At 42.6% G+C, this 22,405-nt stretch overlaps 1 protein-coding gene across 2 annotated transcripts in view; it reads right to left on the bottom strand.

The window, feature by feature from the left end:
* The window catches only part of LOC309547575 (ecto-ADP-ribosyltransferase 5-like), a 36,704-nt gene extending 14,532 nt beyond the window's left edge, over window positions 1-22,172 (bottom strand). The window contains exons 1-2 of one of the 2 annotated variants that reach the window (XM_082247446.1): window positions 21,878-22,172; window positions 2,079-2,158 (exon numbers count right to left, since the gene is read on the bottom strand). In XM_082247446.1, the coding sequence (XP_082103572.1) occupies window positions 2,079-2,144 (66 nt within the window). In that variant the 5' untranslated portion in view covers window positions 2,145-2,158; window positions 21,878-22,172. Of the gene's footprint in view, window positions 1-2,078; window positions 2,159-21,575; window positions 21,722-21,877 lie in introns of those variants that run through there. The other variant, XM_082247447.1, reaches the window with a different exon arrangement.
* Between the last annotated feature and the right edge of the window lie 233 nt (window positions 22,173-22,405).

Raw genomic sequence — 22,405 nt, 5'->3', positions numbered from 1 at the left:
GTACTCAACTGCCCTCACTTCCAACCATTGCCATCTCCCTTCTTTATTATATCCAGTGTACTTAACTGCCCTCACTTCCAGCCATTGCCATCTCCCTTCTTTGTTATATCCAGTGTACTCAACTGCCCTCACTTCCAGCCATTGCCATCTCCCTTCTTTTTTATATCCAGTGTACTCAACTGTCCTGACTTCCAGCCACTGCCATCTCCCTTCTTATATCCAGCGTACTCAACTGCCCTCACTTCCAGCCACTGCTATCTCCCTTCTTTGTTATATCCAGTGTACTCAACTTCCCTTACTTCCAGCCACTGATATCTTCCTTCTTTGTTATATTCAGTGTACTCAACTGCCCTCACTTCCAGCCACTGCTATCTCCCTTCTTTATTATATCCAGTGTACTCAACTCCCCTCACTTCGAGCCACTGCCATCTCCCTTCTTTATTATATCCAGTGTACTCATCTCCCCCTCACTTACAGCCACTGCTATCTCCCTTCTTTATTATATCCAGTGTACTCAACTGCCCCCACTTCCGGCCATTGCCATCTCCCTTCTTTATTATATCCAGTGTACTCAACTCCTCTCACTTTCAGCCACTGCTATCTCCCTTCTTTATTATATCCAGTGTACTCAACTGCCCTCACTTCCAGCCATTGCCATCTCCCTTCTTTATTATATCCAGTGTACTCAACTGCCCTCACTTCCAGCCACTGCTATTTCCCTTCTTTATTATCTCCAGTGTACTCAACTGCCCTCACTTCCAACCATTGCCATCCCCCTTCTTTATTATATCCAGTGTACTCAACTGCCCTCACTTCCAGCCACTGCTATCTCCCTTCTTTATTATATCCAGTGTACTCAACTGCCCTCACTTCCAACCATTGCCATCTCCCTTCTTTTTTTTTTGACTTGCATTGGCCAGGAATCGAACCCGGGGCGCCCCCAGTGGTAGCCGAGTTAGCTACCACAGCACCAGCGTACCAATGCACCATCTCCCTTCTTTATTATATTCAGTGTACTCAACTGCCCTCACTTCCAACCATTGCCATCTCCCTTCTTTATTATATCCAGTGTACTCAACTCCTCTCACTTCCAGCCACTGCTATCTCCCTTATTTATTATATCCAGTGTACTCAACTCCTCTCACTTCCAACCATTGCCATCTCCCTTCTTTATTATCTCCAGTGTACTCAACTGCCCTCACTTCCAGCCATTGCCATCTCCCTTCTTTATTATCTCCAGTGTACTCAACTGCCCTCACTTCCAACCATTGCCATCTCCCTTCTTTGTTATATCTAGTGTACTTAACTGCCTTCACTTCCAACCACTGCCATCTCCCTTCTTTATTATCTCCAGTGTACTCAACTGCCCTCACTTCCAACCACTGCCATCTCCCTTCTTTATTATCTCCAGTGTACTCAACTGCCCTCACTTCCAGCCACTGCTATCTCCCTTCTTTATTATATCCAGTGTACACAACTGCCCTCACTTCCAGCCACTGCCATCTCCCTTCTTTATTATATCCAGTGTACTCAACTGCCCTCACTTCCAGCCACTGCCATCTCCCTTCTTTATTATATCCAGTGTACTCAACTGCCCTCACTTCCAGCCATTGCCATCTCCCTTCCCTACTGGTTTACCCATCTGCTCCACCTCCTTCCACAGCCGTCTACCTTCCCTTATGTATTTAATGTAACTAACTCCCATCACCAGCAGCCATTAGCTATTGTACTTTATGTATCTCTACCTTTTACAATCCAAACTCGTCAGGGCAGTGTTATGTAATATTATGTTATGTAATAGACTTGCACTTCATAAATAAGCATTATAATGTAACAAAACAGAGATTAATAGGTCTAATAATGTGCAGTTAGTCACATCCTAAAGTCAAGATCTGAATGTTCTATTGGCACTTGACATTTTGTTATTGTGATCTATCATTCCAGAACGAAGCTTGAGATATACCGTCTTTGTAATGTGATGGTGAATATGTACAGTAAAACCACTCAAACGCCCTTAAAATATCCACTCAAGTGAAATGGCACTTTATATTTTACTGTTTGATCAGTATTCCACGTACTGCATGTGTCTTCGGAGTCCCGAATATCAGAGAGAGGAAGAAGCTTGTACACAGGAGGAATCTCATTCTTCTACAATATCCTGTAGAAAAAATGGAAATGTTTAGTTTTTTTCACATATTCGTCGCTGACAGAAGTTTAAAATGTTGGACATGATAAAATAAACATTCTCCAGTAAACTATTTTGTTTCACAGGTGCATGATTGGAATCAGGAATCCAGAAAATGTGACAGAAATGCACCAAAAATGCATTTGCGGAGCAGTGTGAAAGTCTTAGGCTCCGTTCACATGTAGGCGTTTTGGGGCGTTTTTGGGGAGTTTTTCTGCTCTAGGATCAGCTCTCAAAACGCCCAACAAGACAAATCCTATTCATTTCAATGGCCCCTGTTCACATCTGAGCGTTTTGACGCTGTGAGCAAAACGCCCAACGCTCAAAAAAATACATGAGCTTCTTTTTGGGCAGATTACAGGCGTTTTCCATTGGTTTCTATTCAATCTAAAAACGCCTGCACAAAAATCGCGGTAAAAATTGCAGTAAAATCACGGTAAAAATTGCGGTAAAAAAAACGTGCGAAAACGCTACGCTCAGGTGTGAATGTAGCCTCAAACAGAGCCCACCTGGTTTTTGGTTCCAAGTAGAATAAATGAAATAGGATATGGAAGAGTCACTGGCCCTCATATAGGACTCTTAATATTCCTTCATAGTGTAGTACCCTTCTGGTTAAGTGCTAGAAGAGAGTATAGTTTTTGGGTCTTTCTTACCAGGAAGATTGCCAGGTAAATTTAGAGTGCTCACTGCCCACCAGGGAGCAGGATCCATTGGTAGAATCGGCTCGTGGTGCTCAGGTGCAGCTTAGCTTGTCTGAATGTTTCACACTGGTCCAAAAGGGAGGCATATTGGACAGTGGATGGAAACCTAACAAGTGAAGGCACAGGCATTTTTACAGCCCAGGCTATTGGCAGAGGAAAGTGCCTCGTTGCATGCTGGGTGACTGTATAAATGCCATGGGGCACATGTGCCCGGGGACCCCCCCCCGATAAAATATAATAAAATATTACTGATTCCGGGACATAGCCACCCTTCTAAACTAGATTGCCCGAATTGGTTGCTAGGGCCGCCCCGCCTGGAGTCTGGCATCCAGTGACGTCGCAGTCTCACTCAGAGTGAGGCCGAGCGGAGAGAGGTCTGTGCCTAGTGCTTCACTGTATAGCTGTATCCACCCACCTCCTTCTTCTCTGGCGCGCAGCAGCATGAGAGGGAGTGACTTGGCAGTAGGGAAGGACCGGTCAGTGTGTGTGTGATCTTCTTCATTCCAGTGTCTCCACCTCTCTGCTTCATCTCCGGTGCCCGCAGCCCACCGCTGCCAGCAACCCAATAATCAGGTATTCAAGAAGAAAGTTTTACTGCACTCAGGAGTAGATGAACTGGAAGTGTTTATTCCCATAAACATAAATACACAGGTGCATCACACAGACATGGGACAGGTTGACGCGTTTCACGATTCTATTGATCGCTTACTCATAATCATGATTATGAGTAAGCGATCAATAGAATCGTGAAATGCGTCAACCTGTCCCTTGTCTCTGTTATGCACCTGTGTATTTATGTTTATGGGAATAAACACTTCCAGTTCATCTACTCCTGAGTGCGGTCAAACTTTCTTCTTGAATACCTGACTATTGGATGGCGGATCCGACCAGCACCGGAGTGCTTTGCCTCACCTGAGCGGCTTTTTTCTGTTTGCTACAATTCTTTCAGCAACCCGCCTGAGTTGTATCTGTGTGCTGCTGCTGAAGTGCTGGCTGGCTCAGATCCACGGCTGCCCTATTTCTCCTCCAACTATCCTGTGCACATCCATACTTCAATATGATAGGGCCGTACCAACCAACATATTTTTTAACAGAAAGAAATTACGATTTGTTAGAATATCAAAAATAATATACAGTATCTCACCAAAGTGAGTACACCCCTCACATTTTTGTAAATATTTTATTATATCTTTTGACAACACTGAAGAAATGACACTTTGCTACAATGTAAAGTAGTGAGTGTACAGCTTGTATAACAGTGTAAATTTGCTGTCCCCTCAAAATAACTCAACACACAGCCATTAATGTCTAAACCGCTGGCAACAAAAGTGAGTACACCCCTAAGTGACAATGTCCAAATTAGGCCCAAAGTGTCAATATTTTGTGTGGCCACCATTATTTTCCAGCACTGCCTTAATCCTCTTGGGCATGGAGTTCACCAGAGCTTCACAGGTGGCCACTGGAATCCTCTTCCACTCCTCCATGATGACATCACAGAGCTGGTGGATGTTAGAGACCTTGCGCTCTTCCACCTTCCGTTTGAGGATGCCCCACAAATGCTCAATGGGGTTTAAGTCTGGAGACATGCTTGGCCAGTCCATCACCTTTACACTCAGCTTCTTTAGCAAGGCAGTGGTCATCTTGGAGGTGTGTTTGGGGTCGTTATCATGTTCTAATACTGCCCTGCGGCCCAGTCTCTGAAGGGAGGGAATCATGCTTTGCTTCAGTATGTCACAGTACATGTTGGCATTCATGGTTCCCTCAATGAACTGTAGCTCCCCAGTGCCGGCAGCACTCATGCAGCCCCAGACCATGACACTCCCACCACCATGCTTTACTGTAGGCAAGACACACTTTTCTTTGTACTCCTTACATGGTGCCGCCTCACACGTTTGACACCATCTGAACCAAATAAGTCTATCTTGGTTTCATCAGACCACAGGTTATGGTTCCAGTAATCCATGTCCTTAGTCTGCTTGTCTTCAGCAAACTGTTTGCGGGCTTTCTTGTGCATCATCTTTAGAAGAGACTTCCTTCTGGGACGACAGCCATGCAGACCAATTTGATGCAGTGTGCGGCGTATGGTCTGAGCACTGACAGGCTGCACCTCCTACCCCTTCAATCTCTGCAGCAATCGTATGTCTATTTCCCAAAGACAACCTCTGGATATGACGCTGAGCATGTGCACTCAACTTCTTTGGTCGACCATGGTGAGGCCTGTTCTGAGAGTGGAACCTGTACTGGTAAACCACTGTATGGTCTTGGCCACCGTGCTGCAGCTCAGTTTCAGGGTCTTGGCAATCTTCTTATAGCCTAGGCCAGTGATGACAAACCTTGGCACCCCAGATGTTTTGGAACTACATTTCCCATGATGCTCAACTACACTGCAGAGTGCATGAGCATCATGGGAAGTGTAGTTCCAAAACATCTGGGGTGCCAAGGTTCACCATCACTGGCCTTGGCCACAATTCATATTTTCGGATCCTCAGAGAGTTCTTTGTCATGAGGTGCCATGTTGAACTTCCAGTGACCAGTATGAGAGAGTGAGAATGATAACACCAAATTTAACACCCCTGCTCCCCAGTCACACCGGAGACCTTGTTTGACTAACGAGTCACATGACACCGGGGAGAGAAAATGGTTAATTGGGCCAATTTGGACATTTTCACTTAGGGGTGTACTAACTTTTGTTGCCAGCGGTTTGGACATTAATAGCTGTGTGTTGAGTTATTTTGAGGGGACAGCAAATTTACACTGTTATACAAGCTGTACACTCACTACTTTACACTGTTGCAAAGTGTCATTTCTTCAGTGTTGTCACATGGAAAGATATAATAAATTATTTACAAAAATGTGAGGGGTGTACTTATTTTTGTGAGATACTGTAGATTGGCTGCATTACCCTAGCCTAGGAGGTCTAATGTATCTTATTATCCCTCTGGACCTGTACTATAGATGTGTTTGGGATCTTCCTAAATGGTATCTTCCTATACATTAGTATAACGATTTTTAACTACTTGCCGACCGCCGCCCGACTATATATGGCGGCGGTCAGCCCCTCCCAGGCAAAGTGATGTACCGGTACGTCACTAGCCTGGGAGCCAATAGGGGGGAGCGTGCGCTGCCGGAGGCGCGCTCCCGCCCTCGCTCGTTCCCTAAGAAGCCCGCGCATGTGACCGGCGGACCCGATGTCCGCCGGTCACTCATGATCGTCGGGTGGAGAGGGAGAAAGGCAGGCGGCTGATGTTAACAAAGCCGCCTGTCATTCTCCCTGATTTAACTGCAGAGATCATACAGTCCTGCTTTGTAGGACCGTTGATCTGTGCTGTTACTCACACAGCCACATCCAATCACAGTTAGAATCACGCCCCTAGGGACACACTTAACCCCTCCCTCTCCAATAAAGTTAACCCCTTCCCTGCCAGTGTCATTTTTACAGTAACAGTGCATATGTATAGCACTGATTACTGCAGTAATGTCACTGGTAACCCCAAAAGTGTCAAAAATGTCAGTCAAGGGTCCGATCTGTCTGCCGCAATGTTGCAGTCCCTCAAAAAAAAATCGCAGATCGCCGCCATTACTCGTTAAAAAAAAAAACAACAAAAATGACAAAAATCTTTCCCTTAGTTAGTAAACGCAATAACTTTTGCGCAAACCAATCAAAATACGCTTATTGAGATTTTTTTTTTACCAAACATATGTAGCAGAAAACAAATTGACCAAAAATGTTAAAAAATTTAGATTTTTACATTTTTTGGGGGGAATTTCATATAAAAAAACAGGGAAAAATATTGTTATTTTTGCAAAATTGTCGCTCTTTTTTTGTTTATAGCGCAAAAAGTAAAAATTGCAGAGGTGATCAAATACCACCAAAAGAAAGCACTGTTTGTGGGAAAAAAAGGACGTCAAATTCGTTTAGGTACAGCGTCGCACGATCGCGCAATCGTCCGTTAAACTCACGCAGTGCCGAATCGCAAAATAGGGCCTGGTCAGGAAGGGGGTAAAATATTCCGGGGCTTAAGTGGCTAAACTAAAACACATTTAAGGCTAAAGCCCCGTACACACGTACCGATGGTCGGCATACAAATGTTCCTCTTTTCTCCCCGGGATGTCGGTGTCTGTTGAAAAGTGCAAAGACAGCACAAGAATTTTGTCTGCAGACTTCAGCTGACTGCAGAAGTGATGTCATGTAATGGTTAACTTTCCCTGTGTTTTTAATTTTCTGAGCATGCCCAGTCTTGCAAATCTGCGGTCTGTCGGCCGAATTCTGTACTGACAGGCGAACAATCGTCCGTTCTGGTGTCCGCAGACAAAAATTTTCATGTTTGCAAGAAAGACTTTTGTCCGCGGATTGTGCGCAGACATCTGTCGGAGGCACCATACTAACACGCGTACAATCGGCAGATCCTTCGTCCACCGACGTTTGTATGCCGACGATCGGTACGTGTGTACGGGCCTTAAGGAAGGACACGAGACCCATAGTGGACAAGAACCACAAGAATGTAAAAGAACTTTCAAGAGGGAGATTAAGAGGTCAAAAGACCATTAAGAGGTAAATGGGTTGGGTCTCACAGAGCTTTTGCATAATGTTGCTCTTCCAGACTAATTAGGAGAGAGCTAATTAAAAAAGGGGTCTCATTAGAAGACTCCTGGATACTCTGCTAGTGGACACGTCTGCATTCCTGCTCAGCTGTGTTCTATCATAAGTGCTTCAAGCTGGACTGCGGTTTATCAAACGAGTCACCATCTCTGGCTGCCCACCACGGACCACAGACCATTTCAATTACCGGCTGGGGAAAGTTCTGGGGGAGTGACAAGGTTTTCGGTACACTTTCCACACTTTGTGTGCTCCAAATGCCTTTACAAACCTAGACGTTACCTTGAAAAACTGGCAGTAACGTCATCACTGTTCTGTACATAAGCCTGTACAGATATGGAAGGGACCCAGCAGGCTCCACCCACTACAGGCTGCCCACAGAAAGGCATAGCAAGGGGCAGAGACAAGACCAGTCACCAGGTGCCGGGATAAGGTCATCCAGTGCAAGGATGCCAAACTGTGCCCCCCCCCCATTCCCTTAGGGTTAGAGTCAAGGCGCCCCCCCACCGACGGTCCGTTCCCATCCGATTCCCCCATAGAGATGTATGGGGAACTGACAGCTGTGTCTCCGCACACAGCACAGATAACAGCTGTCATCCTCCTGCTCAGCGGGGGATTGGCGGACCGACGGACGGACTGTGTGAAAGAGCCCTTAGGTGCAAAGGGGTTAACCATAACTTATACTTTTCCAAATAACTAAATAAATAAATACATAGGGCTTTACATTTTTAAAATGCTTTTATATTTTTAAAAATGTTACTTTTTTATTTAAAAATTTTATAAATGCTTTAAATGACACTCTAAAATGCAAGATCCCCTTATTAGCTGTATAAAAAAATCTCCGCATTACACTTGTAGAAGAAAAAGAACACCTGCGGACACCTTCTTGCAAGATTTGGAATCTTTAGCATTCCCATTGTACCATCACACTAGCCTAAACGCCATGGGTGGAAGTGCGGTGTTGAGTAGTTTTGTTTTTTTTTTTCTTTTTTTTTGGTGGAAGTGCAGTGTTGAGTAGGTTTGTTTTTTTTCTTTTTTTTTGGCGGAAGTGCGGTGTTGAGTAGGTTTGTTTTTTTTCTTTTTTTTTGGCGGAAGTGCGGTGTTGAGTAGGTTTGTTTTTTTTCTTTTTTTTTGGCGGAAGTGCGTGTTGAGTAGGTTTGTTTTTTTTTCTTTTTTTTTGGCGTTAGTGCAGTGTTGAGTAGGTTTGTTTTTTTTCTTTTTTTTTGGCGGAAGTGCGGTGTTGAGTAGGTTTGTTTTTTTTCTTTTTTTTTGGCGGAAGTGCGGTGTTGAGTAGGTTTGTTTTTTTTCTTTTTTTTTGGCGGAAGTGCGGTGTTGAGTAGGTTTGTTTTTTTTCTTTTTTTTTGGCGGAAGTGCGTGTTGAGTAGTTTTGTTTTTTTTTTTCTTTTTTTTTGGTGGAAGTGCAGTGTTGAGTAGGTTTGTTTTTTTTCTTTTTTTTTGGCGGAAGTGCGGTGTTGAGTAGGTTTGTTTTTTTTCTTTTTTTTTGGCGGAAGTGCGGTGTTGAGTAGGTTTGTTTTTTTTCTTTTTTTTTGGCGGAAGTGCGTGTTGAGTAGGTTTGTTTTTTTTCTTTTTTTTTGGCGTTAGTGCAGTGTTGAGTAGGTTTGTTTTTTTTCTTTTTTTTTGGCGGAAGTGCGGTGTTGAGTAGGTTTGTTTTTTTCTTTTTTTTGGCGGAAGTGCAGTGTTGAGTAGGTTTGTTTTTTTTCTTTTTTTTTGGCGGAAGTGCGGTGTTGAGTAGGTTTGTTTTTTTTTCTTTTTTTTGGGCGGAAGTGCGGTGTTGAGTAGGTTTGTTTTTTTTTCTTTTTTTTGGTGGAAGTGCGGTGTTGAGTAGGTTTGTTTTTTTTCTTTTTTTTGGCGGAAGTGCGGTGTTGAGTAGGTTTGTTTTTTTTTCTTTTTTTTTGGCGGAAGTGCGGTGTTGAGTAGGTTTGTTTTTTTTTCTTTTTTTTGGTGGAAGTGCGGTGTTGAGTAGGTTTGTTTTTTTTCTTTTTTTTGGCGGAAGTGCGGTGTTGAGTAGGTTTGTTTTTTTTCTTTTTTTTGGCGGAAGTGCGGTGTTGAGTAGGTTTGTTTTTTTTCTTTTTTTTGGGCGAAAGTGCAGTGTTGAGTAGGTTTTTTTTTTTTTTTTTTCTTTCGTTTGTACAGGTGGAATGAGGGGATTTTATTTAACGGGAGGGATAGGGGATTTTTTTTATTGTTTTGCTTTGTTTTAGATGGAATGGGAAAGGGTTTGGAACCCCTGTCAAGATTGTATTGTTGTGTCTGTCCCAACTGGTGGGGGGGTCACCCTCTCTGTTGATCCTGTTCACCGTTGTAGCGCTAACCCCGCAGGAGCCACTGGTTGTTTGGGCCTATTTTCTCCACCCACAGAAGGCACAGCCAGGCACACAGCATTTTCGGCAGTCTTCCTTTGGTTCAAGAATCAGTCTAGGGGTTTCTTTTTTGTTTTTTATTGTACACAGGAACTTAGATAGGGATTGGGGACATGGGATACCCCACAACTGTGGAAATACACAATTTGAGGACTGCTAGGCTTCTGGCTCTGTACTGTAATGCGGACTGTATTGCACAACTCTTAGATTGACTTGTACAACTCCTGGCTGGCTTGCAGAACTCCTGGCTGTACTGAGCACACTTTCAGCAGTATTGCATGCCCCTGGCTGTCTTACACAACTCCTGGCTGCACTGCACTGGCTTGTGAGACCAAGGCTACCTCGCAGTCACATTTCCTCTGTATAGCAGGATCACTACTCACTCAGTTCCAGAATGGTTGGACTCCCTTCCAACAACTCTCCTCTGGATTTTCTTGGTCTCTATACCAAACCAAACAAACTAGGACATGGCACCACAAATATGGCAGCCAACCCACGTAATTCCAAGAATGAAATAAGCATCAGGTAGTAAAAAATAATGGAATGGGAGGTAGGAAGAGGTGGAGGAAAGGGGTCCTGGGGGGTGTGTTAGTAAAGTGGGAGGTGTTCAGTGGGAGCAGTAACCTATCAAATATGGAGTGAAGACTCAAAGCCTAGGGGGGAAAGTGGTCCCAAATGGAGGTTTAAACCCTTCCCTACTCTTTTGGATAAAACCATAGATAAACTTTAATGCAAAAGTCCACAGTTTACCCATTCCTCGCCCCCATTTATTTTTTCTGGAGAGGAGTCCTACTTTAATTTTGTAGTAGGCCGAAAAAGGAGAAAGTGTTGGCAACCACCACAAAGCATCAACTCCTGTTGTTAACTAGTCAAACTAGTTTGTAACGGAAGAGCAGTTTCGATTTCAAAATTTTTTTTATTGTAATTTGCTTGCCACCCAGAGTCATGTGTTATTTCTGTCCACATCTATTTTAAGATCATTGTAAAGCAGTGTGATTCTCTCACCGTCTTCCTATCTCCACCTATCGACATGACTGATGCAAGAAGAACAAGAAGGATATCTCGGTTCATCTTTTAAATTCACACTTCAGAAAGGGTCGTTGTTAGACTATGTTGCGCCCTAGGCAAGACCAGCTACTTGCAACCTCCCCCTAAAAAAATAAAATTTAAATTTTTTTAATAAGAGTTAAAAAAAATTAAAACAGCCTGTAGCTTAGGTGACATGGTCCCACTTTATATCATCTGATATCCATGATGTTTCTCTGGACACTGGTCTTTGTGCCATGTCCAGAAGGGGTCTGGCGGTGTGCCGCACGAGGATCACAGAAACCTTGGTCTCTGTATGTCCAAAGTGTGGAGCCCTGACATCGGCTCACATCCTGGGCCTGTTGTGGGGAATGCCGGGCCTTCCTCTTTGAGGTGCTCCTAGTCGGGGAGGCTCCATGTGACTACCTGGTACCTTGCCAAGACACAATGCACTATGGGCCATTGCTGCTAAGTTCACCACCGTGTGCACATCATCTGCAGAGCAACACCTGGGCTCTCAAGACCTGGCGGAGGAGGAGGAGAAGGATAGCACCCACCAGGGCTCCCCCATGGACCATGGGATTGAGCGAACTCCCTCCCCCAGTGCCAGTGGGGTCAAACTCTGTTGAGATTAGGGATGATCGAATGGTTCGGGTCTTTTTTGCGGTAAAAGTTCGGAATTCGGCCACCAGAACCGCCCAAAATGCAATGGGACAGGAACTGGGCTTTAAAAGCCCATGATTGGCCCAGAAACATCAGTTAAATGTGATTGGAGTGACTACGGGGTCCAGAGGCCAATCAGGAGTGAATACACCCCCCATACGCCCCCCCAATATATAACATAGCCCCGCCAAAACTCTAGCACTGTAATACAGAGACTGTGGAAGCATTTGTGTTTCTCCTGCTGCTTGTAAAGCTCCATTGTCATTTTCCAATTATTAGTGTGAGGAAAGGGATATGCAGTGTAGTTAGGGTACTATATACCACTATAGTTAGATTCAAAAATCTAGTTTTTGTAGGGATAGCTTTAAGTGTCAGGGTGACCGTAGTGTAGTTTAGGTGACCTGACTCTGCCATGTCAGGGTGACCGTAGTGTAGTTTAGGGTGAACTGACTCTGCCATGTCAGGGTGACCGTAGTGTAGTTTAGTGTGAACTGACTCTGCCATGTCAGGGTGACCGAACTCTGCCATGTCAGGGTGACCCCAGTATGCAGATTCTGGGTTAGGGGTATACATATCTACATATATATATATATATATATATATATATATATATATATATATATCAAAAACGACAATTTTTAAGAACTTTTTTTTGCCTGATTCATAGTCCCTGGGGCATGACCCAGAACCCTAGGCACTTTTTAGGGGCATTTATTGCGTTTTAGGGCTTCAAAATGGTGTTTTATGATTCCAGAAGTTCGATTGATTTCAATGGGGTTCTGGAATCCGAACCGAACTTTTGGAAATTCGGGTGTTCTGGTCGAACCAAACTTTTCAAAAGTTCGATTATCCCTAGTTGAGATCCTGCATCAGAGGTATCATGCATGGAGGCGATTGAGGCATGCCACCTAGAGCAGCACATCTAGCAGAGGGAAGTGGTTCTCTAGGACCACTGAAGGTACAGCCATCTGCCCTACCTGCCGAGGAACCACCACAGTCGGTGGGGGTGTGTGAGCCTTCAGCCCCTTGTGAGGAGCTCAAGGAGTAGCCTGGGGCTTTGTGAGACGCCCCTAAAGGTACTGCAGTGGTGGAGGAGCTGGAAGGATATGTGGCTCACGTCACTTCACCTGCATCATCTTCACCTGTTCCCACCACTGTTTTGCCTGAGAAAAGATGCTATCACAAGGTCCTCAACCCCTGGGAGACCTAGAGCCCTCCTTACAAAGAGTCAGAGGAGGAGAAAGGGAAGTAGACCAGCAGTGCCCTGGAGACCCCTCAACACCCACTATTCTACCTGCCCCAAGGACAGGGGCAGAGCCGCCACCTCATGTGGTTGTCGTGGCTCCAGCTGCGGATGGTCAGGGATGCTAGGGAACTTGGGTTATCCTATGTCTTGGAAGCTTTGTGTCATACCTTAGAGGCTCAGTGGCAGCAGTGTTACGAGATTGCTGTCTGGGACCATTTACAGGTGCCCAAACATCATCAGGTGCTTGTGGAAAGGACCGCCACTTGTACAGAGTTCCACCGAGTAAATCGGGAGTGGAACTATGGCTGCCATATCTGCATAGACAAGGTGGTGGTGGCCTGTCCCAAATCTGAGGTTATCCATTAATATGTAGTTAGGCAGGTCCCGGGTACACAGGAGTGGAGAGAGTACACGGACCCCAAATACTACATCTAGTTTGCCCTGCAAAATGTTTTGACTCTGTTGTTTGTTTTATCAGCATGCACTTTCATTACTGCATATTGTGAATGTGATTTGTTCCTATTGACGTACAGGCCCCAAAAATTTGGATCAGGGGCTTGGGAATCGTCAGCCACACCAAGCTTCTCCCTGGGAGGAGGGCCAACTTTTCACACAAATAAAGTATCAGCAGTATTCCCTTCCAAGGACAGGAAAAGGAGGCAAACACCAGAAACGTGATACAATACCAAGCCTCTTCCTGGGAGGAGAGCCAACTACTCACACACAGTATACTCACAAAAGACCAGAAACTTGATACCAATCGAAAACTCCCCTCTATTAATTCCACAATTTTTTGTGTGGGTCTCTAATCCCACTTTTTCAGGTCCTGTGAAACATTTGTTATATGAACACCAAAAATTTAGTTCTTTGGGGGCCACCAGCCACACCAAGTCTCCCCCTAGGAGGAATGCCAACTACGCACAAATATAAAGTATCAGCAGCATTTCCTTCCAAGGAGAAGAAAAGGAGGAAAGAACAGAAACTTGATATCAATGTTATACCCTCCCCTATTGATTCCAATTGGTAAACCTATATATTACAATGCATTTGGTTGGTCTCCAACCCAACTCCTTCAGGTTTTTGGAAACGTTTGGTAAATATAAACACCAAAAATTGGAATCAGGAGCTTTGGAACCACCAGCCACACCAAGCCTCCCCCTGGGAGGAGGGCCAACTACTCACATATACTCACCAGAAACTTGATACCAGTGTAATAAACCCCACTATTAATTCCAAACTGGTAAAATAATAGATCAGGATTCATGTTGTGGGTCTCAAACCCCACTTCTTCAGGTCCTGTGAAACATTTGTTATATGAACACCGAAAAATGTGTTCTTTGGGGGCCACCAGCCACACCAAGCCTCTCCCTGGGAGAAGGGCCACCTACTAACAAATATAAAGTATCAACAGTATTCCCTTCCATGGAGAAGAAATGGAAAAAAAGACCAGAAAGACCAGAAAGACCTCTTCCCGGGAGGGGGCCAACTACTCACATATACTCACAAAAGACTAGAAACTTGATACCATTTAAACACCAAAAATTGGGTTCTTTGGGGGTCACCAGCCACAACAAGCCTGCCCCTGGGAGGAATGCCAACTATTCACAAATAGAAAAGTATTAGCAGTATTCCCTTCCAAGGAGAAGAAAAAGAGGAAAAGACCATAAACTTGTTATTCATTTTCTACCCTCCCCTATTGATTCCAACTGGTAAACCTATATATCACAATGCATTTGGTTGGTCTCCAACCCCACTCCTTCAGGTTCTGGGAAACGTTTGGTAAACTTAAACACCAGAAATTGGGATTAAGAGCTTGGGGACCACCAGCCACACCAAGCCTCCCCCTGGGAGGAGGGCCAACTACTCACACATACTCACAAAAGTCCAGAAACTTGATACCAATGTAAATAACCCCAATATTAATTCCAAACTGGTAAAATAATAGATCAGGATTCGTGTTGTGGGTCTCAAACCCCACTTCTTCAGGTCCTGTGAAACATTTGTTATATGAACACCAAAAATTGGGTTGTTTGGGGGCCACCTATATATCACAATGCATTTGGTTGGTCTCCAACTCCACTTCTTCAGGTTCTGGGAAACGTTTGGTAAATATAAACACCAAAAATTGGAATCAGGAGCTTTGAGACCACCAGCCACAGCAAGCCTCCCCCTGGGAGAAGGGCCAACTACTAACAAATATAAAGTATCAACAGTATTTCCTTCCAAGGAGAAGAAATGGAAAAAAAAGACCAGAAACTTGGTACTAGGGATGATCGAATGGTTCGGGTCGGCCATCGGTTCGACCCGAACATTGACTGTTCGAAAATTGGCCGAATTCCGAACTTTTTGCGGAAAAAGTTCGGAATTCGGCAACCAGAACCGACCAAAATGCAATGGGACAGGAACTGGGCTTTAAAAGCCTGTGATTGGACCAGAACCATCAGTAAAAGCCAATTGAGGGGGCAGGAGGATGCCAGGAATGTGACTGGAGTGACTAGGGGGTCCAGAGGCCAATCAGTAGTGAATACGCCCCCCAGTATATAACATAGCCCCGCCAAATCTCTAGCACTGTAATACAGGGGCTGTGGAAGAGAGTGGAAACAGTTCTGTTACTCCTGCTGCAAAAGTGTCATTTAGCAATTATTAGTGTGAGGAAAGGGATATCTAGTGTAGTTAGGGTACTATATACCACTATAGTTAGATTCAATAATCTAGTTTCTGTAGGGAAAGTGTTAAGTGTCAGGGTGACCGTAGTGTAGTGTAGGGTGAACTGACTCTGACTGCTATGGCAGGGTGACCAAACTCTTCCATGTCAGGGTGACCGCCATAAGAAAAAGACCAGAAACTTGGTACCATACCAAGCCTCTTCCCGGGAGGAGGCCAACTACTCACATATACTAACAAAAGACTAGAAACTTGATACCAATGTAATAAACCCCACTATTAATTCCCAACCAGTAAAATAATAGATCACGATTTGTGTTGTGGGTCTTGAACCCCACTTCTTCAGGTCCTGTGAAACATTTGTTATATGAACACCAAAAAAATTGGATTCTTTGGGGGCCACCAGCCAAACCAAGCCTCCCCCTGGGAGGAATGCCAACTACTCATAAATATAAAGAATCAGCAGTATTCCCTTCCAAGGAGAAGAAAAGGAGGAAAAGACCATAAACTTGATACCAATGTTATACCCTCCCCTATTGATTCCCAACGGGTAAACCTATATATCAAATGCATTTGGTTGGTCTCCAACCCCACTTCTTCAGGTTCTGGGAAATGTTTGGTAAATATAAACACCAAAAATTGGAATCGGGAGCTTTGGGACCACCAGCCACACCAAGCCTCCCCCTGGAAGGAGGGAAAACCACTCACAAATAGAAAGTATCAGCAGTATTCCGTTCCAAGGAGAAGAAATGGAAAAAAAGACCAGAAACTTGGTACTAGGGATGATCGAACGGTTCGGGTTGACCATCGGTTCGACCCTAACATTGACTGTTCGAAAATTGGCCGAATTCGGCAACCAGAACCGACCAAAATGCAATGGGACAGGAACTGGGCTTTAAAAGTCTGTGATTGGACCAGAACCATCAGTAAAAGCCAATTGAGGGGGCAGGAGGATGCCAGGAATGTGACTGGAGTGACTAGGGGGTCCAGAGGCCAATCAGTAGTGAATACGCCCCCCAGTATATAACATAGCCTGCCAAATCTCTAGCACTGTAATACAGGGGCTGTGGAAGAGAGTGGAAACAGTTCTGTTACTCCTGCTGCAAAAGTGTCATTTAGCAATTATTAGTGTGAGGAAAGGGATATCTAGTGTAGTTAGGGTACTATATACCACTATAGTTATATTCAATAATCTAGTTTCTGTAGGGAAAGTGTTAAGTGTCAGGGTGACCGTAGTGTAGTGTAGGGTGAACTGACTCTGACTGCTATGGCAGGGTGACCAAACTCTTCCATGTCAGGGTGACCGCCATAAGAAAAAGACCAGAAACTTGGTACCATACCAAGCCTCTTCCCGGGAGGAGGCCAACTACTCACATATACTCACAAAAGACTAGAAACTTGATACCAATGTAATAAACCCCACTATTAATTCCCAACCAGTAAAAAAATAGATCACGATTTGTGTTGTGGGTCTTGAGCCCCACTTCTTCAGGTTCTGTGAAACATTTGTTATATGAACACCAAAAAAATTGGATTCTTTGGGGCCACCATCCACACTAAGCCTTCCCCTGGGAGGAATGCCAACTACTCACAAATATAAAGTATCAGCAGTATTCCCTTCCAAGGAGAAGAAAAGGAGGAAAAGACCATAAACTTGATACCAATGTTATACCCTCCCCTATTGATTCCCAACTGGTAAACCTATATATCAAATGCATTTGGTTGGTCTCCAACCCCACTTCTTCAGGTTCTGGGAAACGTTTGGTAAATATAAAAAACAATAATTGGAATCGGGAGCTTTGGGACCACCAGCCACACCAAGCCTCCCCCTGGAAGGAGGGAAAACCACTCACAAATATAAAGTATCAGCAGTATTCCGTTTCAAGGAGAAGAAAAGGAGGAAAAGACCAGAAATACCCTCCTCTATTGATTCCTAACCGGCTCTCCACATTCCCTATGTGGGAAGTACCTCTAGAGTTAAAAAATACCTACAATTACAGAAGGCCTACAGCATGCAGAGGGATATCCCTCCAATGAGAGAGAGAGAGAACGATCCCAAACACCTCCAAGATGACCACTGCCTTGCTAAAGAAGCTGAGGGTAAAGGTGATGGACTGGCCAAGCATGTCTCCAGACCTAAACCCTATTGAGCATCTGTGGGACATCCTCAAACGGAAGGTGGAGGAGCGCAAGGTCTCTAACATCCACCAACTCCGTGATGTCATCATGGAGGAGTGGAAGAGGACTCCAGTGAGAACCTGTGAAGCTCTGGTGAACTCCATGCCAAAGAGGGTTAAGGCAGTGCAGAGTTCTCATTTAGCAGCAGAAATATTTGCATCAGTGTCACACAGACAGTATCGTTTTTCAAATATTATTATCACCAGGGTCATGGCTGACCTTCAGGGTTAGGAACATTTTTAGCAGCAGCGTTCATGTTTAGCGCCAGAGTTGTACGTGGATTGGGTAACGTGGGTCACTTAGAGGGTGGATTAAAGTAAAGGATTATTTTTGGGAGTTTGAAAATTCAAAGTTTCTTAGGTGAAGTTGTTAAACAAAGCAATACAATCAGCGCACAGATCACATAACTACTAAAAATAATCCCCCCTTCCCCCTCCCTCCCTGTAACAGATAATGGACTCCTCTTTAGGTCTGACTTAAGTAAAATAATTTTAGCCTAGCCCTGGTATTTTTTATTTTTTTTCCCCTAGAAAGACTAAAGAACAGGCGCAACCGCAGAAGGTTTTATAAACTTTTATATAACATTTAATTTAATTACTTTAAAAACAATAAATTTTAATAATAGTAAAAACAATAATATTTAATTACAGTAAAAAAAAAAAAAAAATATAGTGCACCTAAAAGAAAACTGCCTACTAAAAAAATTAAATTAGTTAAAAATAAACACCTCTCAAAATGAAATAAAATAAATTATTTTTTTAAATTAAGTATAATAAAAACATATGAAGCAGGTATTATTTTTTAACCAACCCCCCCTTTAAAAGTAAATAAAATAAATTATTTTAAAAAAGAATTAAGAATAAAACATATGACGTACATATTGTTTTTTTTTTTTAACCACCCCTTAAAAAGGAAAATAAAATTATATTTTAAAACAAATTGAAAAAAAAAAAACATATGAAGCACGTATTAAAGAGGAAGTAAACCCTCCTCAGGAAGTTGTACCTATAGGTAAGCATATATTAAGGCTTACCTATAGGTACTGTAAATATCTCCTAAACTTGCACCATTTAGGAGATATTTACCTTTAATGCAGCCAGTGACGTCACTGGCGCATGCGCTCTGAAGGAACGGCTGATCGTGCCGTTCCTTCAGAGCCCCGTGCCGTGACCGCCGGCTCCCGCGCGCGTGCGCGGGAGTGACGTCACCGCGGCTCCGGCCAATCAGATGACCGGATGCCGCGATCCCGGAAGACGGGCGACATGTCATGTCGCCCGTCATACAGGTAAGAGAGCGGCACGGCGGGGGCTCGTTCTAAGGTAAGTATTTCATAATGAGCTAGTATGCAATGCATACTAGCTCATTATGTCTTTCTCTTGCAGGTTGTAAAAAAAAAAAAAAATTTTTACAACCTCTTTAATTTTAACCACCCCCTTAAAAAACGAAAATAAAACAAAATATTTTTTTTTTTTCTGTTTCAAGTATTTTATTAAATAATACAAGTAAGTAACAACATGTGACACTCAGAATAATGCGAAGTAGTACAAACAAAGCTCGGTAACAAAACATGACCAATAACTGTAACTACAGCAAATGGTGAGGGTTAGAAGACAACGGGCGGCAGAATGGGCGGTCACGAGAGAGTAGTGATTGGCATCGCCAACCCATCGGCACCCCATAAAGGGAGCACACTGTGCCCAGGTGGGGAGGCGAAACCAACCAATTGTTATTCTAAAAGGGTACCCAAGTCTACCGTACCGTGTGGGAAGAGGCTGGGGGATGAGAGGAACCACACGGGTATCAATCAAACAGGATAAACATGGGCTACAGGCAGCCAAAATGAGTGAATAAATCGAACAGGTAACCAGTAAACTGTAGTTAAAGCGACACGGTAGAACCAAACTCAGACGTTGTAGGTGCTACAACAGATGTATGCAGAAGGAAGTAGGGCGGGGGGGGGGGGGGGGGAGAAACAGGGAGAAGGGGGTAACAAGAGAACAAGAGGGGACAAGAATAAAAGTGAAGAGGGGAAGAGAGAGGGGGAAGAGGAAGGGGAAGGAAAAACAAAATATTTTTAAAATGCAATTATAAAAGAAACATATAAGGCGGATTTTATTTTTAGCCCCTCCTTCAAATAAAACAAATTAAATTATTCTTGAAGCAAATGAAAAAAGAAATGTATGATGCAGGTATTATTTTTTAACCACCCCCTGTAAAAAAAAAAAAAAAAAAAAAAATATATATATATATATATATATATATATATATATTTATTTATTTCAGGTACTTATATAGCACTGTCAATTTATGCAGCGCTTACATATATAAATTGCACATTCACATCAGTCCCTGCCCTCATTGAGCTTACAATCTAAGGTATATATATATATATATATATATATATATATATATATATATATATATATATTATTTTTTTTTTATATTTTAAAAAGAAACATATAAAGCAAGTGTTATTTAACTGCCCTCTTAAAAATGTAAATAAAAAAATTATTTTTAAAATACATTAATAAAGAAGCATTAGGCCCCGTTCACACTGGGGCGATCCGACTTGCCGGGGCGACCTCATAGGTCGCGGCGCGCTGCTCGCACCGCGACCTCGGAGCAGCCGGCACGGACTTCATAACATTGAAGTCTATGCAGGTTGCTCCGGGTCGCCCCAAAGAAGCTTGTGTCGTTCCTATTAGAAAGGGTCCACAGCTTCTCTATGGCAGGTGACCTACGGCGACCTGTCAGGCGACCAGGTCGTCTGACAGGTCGCCCCAGTGTGAACGGGGTCTAAAAGGCGGTTATTATTTTTAACCCCTCCTTCAAATAAAATAAATAAATTATTTTTTAAATAAATGAAAAAGGTAATGTATGAAGCAGGTATTATTTTTTAACCACCCCCTTAAAATTTTATATATACACACACACACACACACACACACATATATATATATTTATGTATTAAAAAAAATTATATATATATATATATATATATATATATATATATATATCTATACACACATACACACACATATATATATATTTATATATATGTCTTTTTATGTATAAAAAAAAATATATATATATATATATACACACACATACACACATATATATGTATATATATATATATATATATATATATATATATATATATATATATATATATATATATATATATATATATATATATATATATATTTTTTTTTTTTTTTTTTTTTTTAATACATACAAAGAAACATATGAAGCAGGTGTTATTTGTTTTTTAACCGCCCTCTCAAACGCCCTCTCAAAAAAGTAAACAAAAATACATTAATAAAGAAACATATGAAGTGGTTATTATTTTTTACACCCCACCCCCTCAACTGAAATAAAATAAATTATTTTTAAAATACATTCAAAAAGAAAAATAGCATACAAAGATACAAAGTGGGTAAATTATTTTTTAAATAAAAATAAATAAAAAAATAAACTTATAAAGTAGATATTCCTTTTAACACACCCAAAATCAAATAAAATACATTTTTTTATTTTAAATAAATTAAAAAAAAAACATATGAAGCAGGTATTTTTTTCACAAAAATGAAATTAAAATAAATTAGTTTAAAAATAATAATAAAAAATATATATGAAATAGGTATTATTTCCCCCAAAACTAATCTCACCCTAAACTAATATCCCTCCATTATTAAAAATAAAAAATGAGAAATTCAGATTTAAGCCTGCACAAAAAAATAAATATAAAAAAAAAAAAACACTGCCTAAAACGAATTCTTAAACATTGCCAAAAAAAAATAAATATTTGTACCCCAGAAGTTTGTGAAAATCTTAAATGCCTGGGGCTTGGATTTCTTGGCACAGGAAGGGTTAATGAGATTAAAATATTTTCTAGTATTTTTTTTTGTCATTATTTTGGGTACTCACAGACACTTGTTGGTGTTTTTATTTGGAGAACAAGTTGTGTTCGTCTTTCTCTTCTTTGCTGATAAGTGGAGAGGGGAGGGGCTTGACAAGGAGGGGTGTTTCTCAGTTGAAACACCCCGCCTTCATGTTTTCCTGGGTGGTGTTACAAAGTATCCATCAGAGTTATGTGTCAGTTATCGATAGAGTTTTTTTGGGTGGGTTCCAGTGGCAATATTGGTCGTGTGACCATCGGCTCTCTATACGGACGCCCTATAAAGGAGGCCTCTGTTCTGTAGATGGTCCTCAAGCAGTTAAAGACAAACTTACCCGGTGACGTCTGGCACAAGGAATTCCCTGGCTGCCTTCCCAGACTCCTGGCTATCTGTGTTGTAGTTGTGTCCCCGGGAAGGATTCAGAAACTTCCTCTGTCTTCGGGATCATCCAACGGTTCTACGAGTCCCAGAGACGGACACAAAGAAACGTGGAGGAAAACGTCCCGAAGACTGGCGAAAGGCTGCGATAATCCGTGTGTCCCTCAGACATCGCCAACACATATGGACAGATCTCTGGGGGAAGATAGGGGGGTGGGGAGGAAAACAGATGTGGACTTGGAAGAGGGAAGCAGAAGAGAAGAGACCACCGGGGAAAGTTCGGATTTTTTGTGGACGTTTTACTTTTCTCGTCTTTCTGAGCGGTAGCCGAATGTTGTACCGCGTTAGCCATCGATTAAAGCGGAAAGTCACCCCCCCAATAAACATACACCCTGTCCGGAGGACTGAGATCCCTTCATCAGGATTTATACAATTCTGAGAGAAAGAGAGAAAAAGAGAGAAGATAGAGAGGAGAGAAAAATAG

This window comes from Pelophylax lessonae, assembly GCF_965119305.1.
Source record: "Pelophylax lessonae genome assembly, chromosome: 2".
NCBI classification, from domain to species: Eukaryota; Metazoa; Chordata; class Amphibia; order Anura; family Ranidae; genus Pelophylax; species Pelophylax lessonae.
The sequence above is the reverse complement of the archived record's forward strand: the minus strand, read 5'-3'. Positions and strand labels throughout refer to the sequence as shown.